The 7,763-nt window shown below is 39.1% G+C and overlaps 1 protein-coding gene across 17 annotated transcripts in view; it reads right to left on the reverse strand.

The window, feature by feature from the left end:
• Positions 1-282: 282 nt before the first annotated feature.
• Positions 283-7,763, reverse strand: part of map1ab (microtubule-associated protein 1Ab) — a 74,666-nt gene continuing 67,185 nt past the window's right edge. For all 17 annotated transcript variants that reach the window (XM_029758330.1, XM_029758328.1, XM_029758327.1 and 14 more), the window contains 2 exons: positions 7,422-7,654; positions 283-5,934 (listed from right to left, as the gene is read on the reverse strand). In XM_029758330.1, coding sequence (XP_029614190.1) covers positions 5,779-5,934; positions 7,422-7,654 — 389 coding nt within the window. In that variant the 3' untranslated portion in view covers positions 283-5,778. The remainder of the gene's footprint in view (positions 5,935-7,421; positions 7,655-7,763) is intronic.

Below are 7,763 nucleotides of genomic sequence, written 5' to 3' on the forward strand. Positions count from 1 at the left end.
GGAGGGACAAATAAAACATTTGGCCTGTGGGCCGCCAGTTGGGGAAACCTGGTGAATGGTGTCCATAGTTGTATGGTGAGTATAACACATTATATTTTCAGTTATTTAATTCATTTCTCCTTTTGGCTACATTTGAACTAATACACCTTTCCCCATGTGTTCAATTTAGTCTGCATATGCCAACCCTTCCTCCTCCCCCTCATTTACATAGGAGTCACAACAAGACACAACACTGACTCACATAAGAGAGAAAGATCCCAAAACAACAACAGAGGCTCATGGTCTGATTTCAATAAATGTATTTTTATTTGCCATCACCAGGCTGTTTCCCTTTTACAATGAATCCGCAGTAGTTCTAGTTTTGCATTTTAGATTTAAAGAGAGAGAGAGAGAGCACGAGAGAGAGAGAGAGAGAGCGAGAATATTGCACTGAAGATAGTAACAGAACTATGATTAATACAGCGGCAAAAACAGAAGAACTACAGTAGTACAGCGTTTTCTTATAATAACAACATCTTAGGGAAAAACAGTAAAGCACAGCCCAGTAATATTATATGCCATCCCAGTACCAGTTAAACAATCGCCTGTTTCAAATATACGGTTTTAAGAGAGCATTTCTTGTTTTATTTCCATGTTAATAAATCATTACATTCAGGATAATAACTAAATAGATCACATGCAGAGAGATAAGATGGGAGAATGATAGAGAACTTATGTTCAAATGACTTCATTGTTTCATAATGAGAGAGACTGAACTGAAATGTATTTGTTATTTTTCATCTGTCCTTACAGTAGTCAGCATTGACTGTTTCTTTGTTCAATGCCTAGGATTTTGATAGGCTTGATTCAAATCCTCTAACATGTAAAATGTATAACAAGAAGGATCATATGTTTCATAACATGTCTATTTTGATTTTGTTTTAAGGTGTATATACATGTACATCCATGTACCGCACATGAATGTACATGTATCATTCATTTAACTTTTAATTTTTTTTTGTTTCAATGTTTTCAAGTCATATTCAGGAAAATAAAAAGCTGCAGCTGCAGTTGGTACTTTTTCTGTGTTATAGTATGTGTGTTTCTGTAAATATTGGACACCAACGTTTTGTGTTGTCAGAAATCCCAGTTTTTTCCTCTTGGACATAACTGAAAATTAAACAACAGCCACTGCAATATGGATAAAACGAGATATCCATTTTGAGTTCAATTTTTGTTCTAGAAATTAAATCCGAATAACAGTAGTCCGTCACTTCCTTAGGCTATCCTCCACTGATTTCGGGTATATTGGTGTACAATTGTATGTTTGTTCGTTTTTTCTTCTCCAGCAGCATTGAGTATTCATGGGTTGCACGTTTCATTACAATATTGTTTTGAACGTACGTTTCAGGACCGATGCCCAGCTGAGAATTCTACCCAACGCAGTCTCAATAGGTACTGATGAATATTGAGTCTTAAAGTGCATTACTGTGGCTTGAAAACACGATGACATTTCAAAAGGAGGCAAATAATGAGTAGGACAAGCTTTTGTCATCATTGTGATGTCGGCAGATTGACTTCAGATGCAGTATAACTATAGCCAAGTTAAAATTGAGGGGCGAGCGCTGACATTTTTGATAGCTAACGTTGGTATTGCTAGCTATTTCTGACCAACTTTGCTCGCTCGTCGCAACATGGCCATCTCTCTAAAGTAAACTAGACAACATAATGATGCCAGAGTTGTTTTCTAAGAATTATTTGTTTACTCTAGCAATGCCATCGTATTTCCAGGCCACTATAGTGTAATTTTGACGTAAGTCATTAGCCCCCGTTCAGATAGACTGAGCTTTACGCATCAGTCGGACATCGATATGCTGCGGCATTTGTAGAACATTGAGAACAATGACCGAGTAACGTAGGTGCAACCCATACATAATACCAACCCTACATTCAGTATTATTTCAGGTTTAGATCATTCTGCTCCTGCAAAGTCATATTTGTTGTATATATTTTGGATGCCAAGGCGCCAGGATGCTTCATCCTAAGGCCGTGTATTTGAAATCAAGTCACCAAGATCGCTCCACAACAATTAAAAACAAACTCAGACTTGAGTCAGACTTGAGGACAATACAACATGTCTGACCACTCAGAAAACCCATACAATATATATGTTAAACAGCGCATCTTGACCCTGGTTCAGATTTCACTTATATAGTTTGATAAGTTCAGTTTAGAAACACTTGCAACATATTGTAAAATATCCAAGGCCATATATTTGTACCTTCACTGACAACCTCCCATAGGCTTAGTGTGGCCCCTTTTATCCTGGGGTATGTAATTTAGCATCCGGAAAAAAACATGTCTTTATCTGGTTGTAATCTGACCAGAAACATCTAAAATATGAAATTATTTTCTGTTTATGATTTATTCTTGACCAGAAAAAAACAGTTAAGAACCAAATATGACGTTATACTGCCTAATTTTGCCGGCTGGGCTGATTGCTTGATCAATGTATTGATACATTTGATTCATACATGCCCTCCCTCTCTCTAACAGGTGACTCTAAACAGTATTCAACATGACATGCATATCAACGCTATCGCAGTGCATAATAAATCTGTAGCTTACACATTGAGTATCTTAATAATACTGAAAGGAAACGTTCACTCGGAGTTGCGCGAGTCTGGCTAGCTCTGCTGCCGGTCTAAGAACAGACCTGGGGGGAGGCTCTCCTGCATACTGTTATATCAGCTTACAATACGGTATTTTCAGCACATTTGAGTGAGTTCAACAAAAGGACAAGGATGGCATCCTTCCCAGGCTAACGCAAGATGGCTGCAGACTGTGGGTTAATGGTTTAAGCCTAAGAGGACACTCCGTCTAGGTTCTGAGTCCGATAGAGGGAGAGAATGAGTCTGCCCCACCCAGTCCACTCTCTCTGGCCTCAACTCAGGAGCCCCAAACACACAACGCAGCACTTCTAAAGAGAAACATTACATTTTAAGAATCACTAAGAAAAAAAAAATCTATGACAATCAGACGCTTATTATAAAATAAATGTTCAGTAATCTTTTTGAAAATACAATCTAAGAAATGTAAACAAAAGAGACATTCATAATTGTGTTAGTCCTACATGTACTGTAACTGATATTGAAAAACAATTTAAAAAAATCTAATACTGATCATGTATACATAACTGTAAATTAATTTGATAAATACAACTACCAAAAAAAAACTCCAAAATGTAATAAAACATAACATTAATCAAAATGTGACTAAGCTCTAATGGAATTTAATGTGAATCAGATTTGTAATGAGCTCCAATGAACAGTGCGACAATTTTAAGAAGCTCCACCTCCTGATTAACCAACAAAAATACACACCACACTGGCTAACTTAGCATAAAAAAAACACTATGATGTATCTTCAAAACCCAACCCTGTCTCCGTGTGTACCACTCATGCACATACTTCAACACACAACTTAATTCTACTTGACCTGTGGTACACATTGCCACATCTCTACCCACTACAATCAACAACATCACACTCATGCTCGTCTGATAAATATTATCTTAGGGTTGAAGTCTTTTTTTTTTAAACTAGATAAATAGCTACCTACGTTATTTTTATTTTTTTACCTCTTCAATTAAGAAATCATTCTGAAAAACAACTCATTTTTTATTTACATACAGTATGGAGTGCTTTCGCTAGGTACTTGTTCTAAAATCAAACGCTACCATAGTTCACATTATGGTAAAGAATGATAATCATATATTTTCTGTGCTTCTCTCACTAGAACCGCAGCCCCACTCCTAAACCCCTCGTCTCCCCTCCTTAAAGTGCATTCCTGCTTGGTGCAATACCTTGCTCTTTGATCATGTTATTGTTTGATACATTTTCTGGTTGACACTTTAAGATAGGGGACAAATGCTGACCAGCATATAAGTAACTGAATCTAAATGTGCTGGCTAAGCTGGCTAATTAGCTTTTCACCTACCAACTGTGTGCGTATACAGCATCCATCCATATGGATATTAGGCTAACTAGATATTCCTGGGCAACAACTATCGATTTGCATTTTCTCCACAGTTCCTTGACTTATCCCTGGATCCAAGTTCACCTCTCCACAATGGGTACATCGAAAGAGAAACCCTTATAATACTCCTCTCTAATCGTTCTCGCTTGCCCAATATACCACAACCAGAAGGCACATGAGAGCGACCGCCTACCACCACAGTCATTTTTGCTAAATAGCACCCACACAACCTCCACACAACCCAGTCTCACAAGGACGGACTAGACTCTATTGCTACATTCTCCATGGAAGGCCACTGCAGTTTCCATCGCTTCATTAAATAGTTTCACACAGACAGTATAATATAAATAAACGGGAGAAAACGTCAAATGTAATGAAACTGCATTTAACATCCTCCTCTGCTGTGTTATCACAAAATAGCATACCTCTAATACAATCTCTCCATATATCAATATATAATGTTTATACGGTATGTTTTTAATTGAGTATTCATCTAATACAACCAACAAAGACGATGATAAGGACTTCAGATATTTATTAAGAACCATTACGTCCAGCCGAAATATGGTAAATACAGAAATACCATCCCATTGGCCGGTACCTACAGTATAACGTTCACTTTAGCGTACACCCAGCCAAACGTTTAGGTATCAGAACACGTTTGTACTCCATACTTGGAGACTGCAAGGACTAGACACACGGTCAAGAACCCTCTACTTCTTCAAGGAAGGAGTTTGAGCTAAATGCAAGCATCATACTTCAGCTACTGAGGGAAATAACCCATAAAAGCTAGTTCTTTAAATAAAAGTGGCACCTTCAGGCGCCTCCTAAAGCTTCACAACAAGCAATGTGGTATAGTCCTTTTTTGTTGGAACATCAGTTGACGTAGTTAGAGTACTGAGAAAGCCAAACGCTATAGAATAGAAAGCTGCATCTTACGTAATATCTCCAAACAGGAGTAATATCTCATATCGAAAACAAAGCCTCAACTGAAGATACTTACAAAAATACTACCATCATACAACATTGTGCGTAGTCTGCGTACAATTGAGATCAACTAACTGTTCACCTCTTAGCGGTTTTGGACTTATTTTGGAGAGTGTTAAACACCTCAAAAGTGTTTTGGCACTTACTTTGGCCCTTCTGGATGTGCAATTTTTTAATTGTATTTCATTTTGTTGGGTATTTCTCAGAGTTTAAGACGATCAGTAAGACTGTTTAGGTTTCGCATGTTGAATGTGACAACTGTGCACCATCTTCATTGACTGGGAGTTGACATTGTTAAGATGGCTCTTTTAGTTGGAAAGTGTTGTCCATTTAGATGTTGATTTGGGTGCAGTATGACGGGAAAGCTTTGAAATAACTATTGAGAATTACCCTCATCACAGATGATCACAAAATGTGCGTGTTGGGGAGGTTATATGTGAAAAGCAAAATGGATTAAGATCAAATAAAGAGGTGGTTTCATCGTGCAAGTATGTTGTTTTAAACAGAAAGCGTGCTAGAAATGAATGCACCTCACACCTTTTTACAGCTACCATGGACCCTATATCACTGTTACTGCCTGACAGAGGTGGCTGTTCTCAGGTGACATTGACCAGTTGGAAGCCAGTACGCCAACCGAAGACTACAGCAAATGCAATGGAATCTTACACCATGAGAGAAGGCTTTGGGAGGATAGAGAGTAGCAAAGGACCTCTCTCTACCTGCCAAATATGGAGTGATGAGGGGAGGTGGGAAAAATAGCAAGGGTTGCAGAACTTAGAACTCAATCTTGCAGGCAGGGAAAGACTCGTCCTGCATGACCACTGTGCTGCTGCTGGCCAGGACCATAATGTTCAGGTCCTGTTGTTTTTCATGTGTCTGTTGGTACCAGTCCCGCGTCACCTCTGTGTCATGAGTAGGGATCAGAGTCACCTAGGTTAGAGAGGAGGACATGTATGAGTCAAAACTAACAATACTGTACATCAATACATTAATCAAGCAATCAGCCCAGCCGGCAAAATTAGGCAGCATAATGTTATATCTTGTTCTTAACAGTTTTTTATGTTCAATAATATTTCATATAAGCAGATTATAACCAACCAGGAAAATAATTTTCCTGACAATCCCAAAACGTTATATTCTAGATGTTATCTGGTCAGATTACAACCAGATAAAGACATGTTTTGCCAGATGCTAATTAATGTTTTTCAAAATGTCGTATTAAAACCAGTATACAACTTGACAAAAGATGTCATACTGATGATATTGCAACCAGAGCCATATATTTAGAGTGTGTTCGTAAATTCAATCTGGAGTACCAGAGTGCACTCTGGGAATTCATAAATTCAGAGCATGGTCAGCGCACACTAGACACTCTGGCCGAGGAATAGGGTTGATCCGAGCGTTCTGACCTCACAACGGCAGTCAAGTACCCAAGCTAACTGGCTAACGTTTGCTAGCTTCTTAGCTTCTTCCGGACACAAATGAGAGAACAGCTCACTCTGACCATTTTAATCGCCCTAGAAGAACTGGTTAGGCTGTTTTTATGTCATCCAGAGTGTTGGTGCCTGTAACTGGCTGCTGCTGACAACAATTTAATCCCTCTTTTTTGCCGACGTTTACTGACACCGGCCATATTCAATGGGTGTTGAGCCTTTGTAAATTCATCAGTTATTCTGCGCTCTGACACACTCAGACGAGAGTGCTCTGAAATCAGAGTAGATAGCCAGAGTGAATTTACGAGTGTTGGGCTAACTTTTAGAATTTTGAATATTGTTCTAATTTTAAACGTTCAATTGCATAGCATTGTTTAAATATTCACAATGTAATGGGGAGCTAATATGGCTGCCATAGAATGTTGAAGTGTCATGTAATTGCGTCATAATGCAGAAACCGCATTGGCCCAACTCTCTAAATACATTGCTCTGATTGCAACCAGCTTTGCCCACTGGGAGTACTGTGCGATACTCAACAGGAAATGTTAATTACATCATTGTCATTATTCAAACTGCCGGAATGCAAATTACTGTAGAACAACATTGACAGTTACATCGTGAATGTTACAATCTGACTGCTCATAAATAATTACTCTATGTCAGTCTCAGTGACTGGCAAACATTGTCGAAAGCATTATCAAGCATCTGTTGGCACTACCAAGTGTGTAATTATCTATTTTACAAGTGATTCAGATCAATGATTCTGCATATATCCCGGTGGATCCTGAGAATAGCAGTGGTGCAGAATGCCTCCGCAGCGAGAAAACACAGGCTAATGGACATGTGGAGAAAAGTCCAAACAAAATGAATTAACAATGTGGAGAAAAGTAAAAAATATGTATACTTACAATGTGGAAAAAAAGTCTAACAACATTTACATAACAGCAGAGACTGCATGTATGCAAAGAGAATGAGAGTAAGCACCTGTAGATTGGAGCCCCATGCGGCCTTGCCCTCGAGCAGGGAATCCAGGACCCCACGACTGGGCTCTCCACCGGCTGTGTCGTTGCCGCTCACCACGTAGTACGCAGCACGTACCCGCTTGAAGAACTCCTGGTCCACGTTCTTAGCACTGCAGTGGTTGGGCACGTAGGCCAGGTCCACATAGATTGGAGGACCAGGGGGGACGGCTGAACTAGATTTCTGGGAGTTGGTACCTGGAGGAGGAGGACCATAATGTAAAATTGTATAAGTCTCTAATGACTTGAGAATGACTAATGACTTTTCCTGTTTTACTGGGGGGGGATTCAGATTTATATGTCTACG

The sequence above is a fragment of the Salmo trutta genome, chromosome 7 (genome assembly GCF_901001165.1).
Source record: "Salmo trutta chromosome 7, fSalTru1.1, whole genome shotgun sequence".
Classification (NCBI taxonomy): Eukaryota; Metazoa; Chordata; class Actinopteri; order Salmoniformes; family Salmonidae; genus Salmo; species Salmo trutta.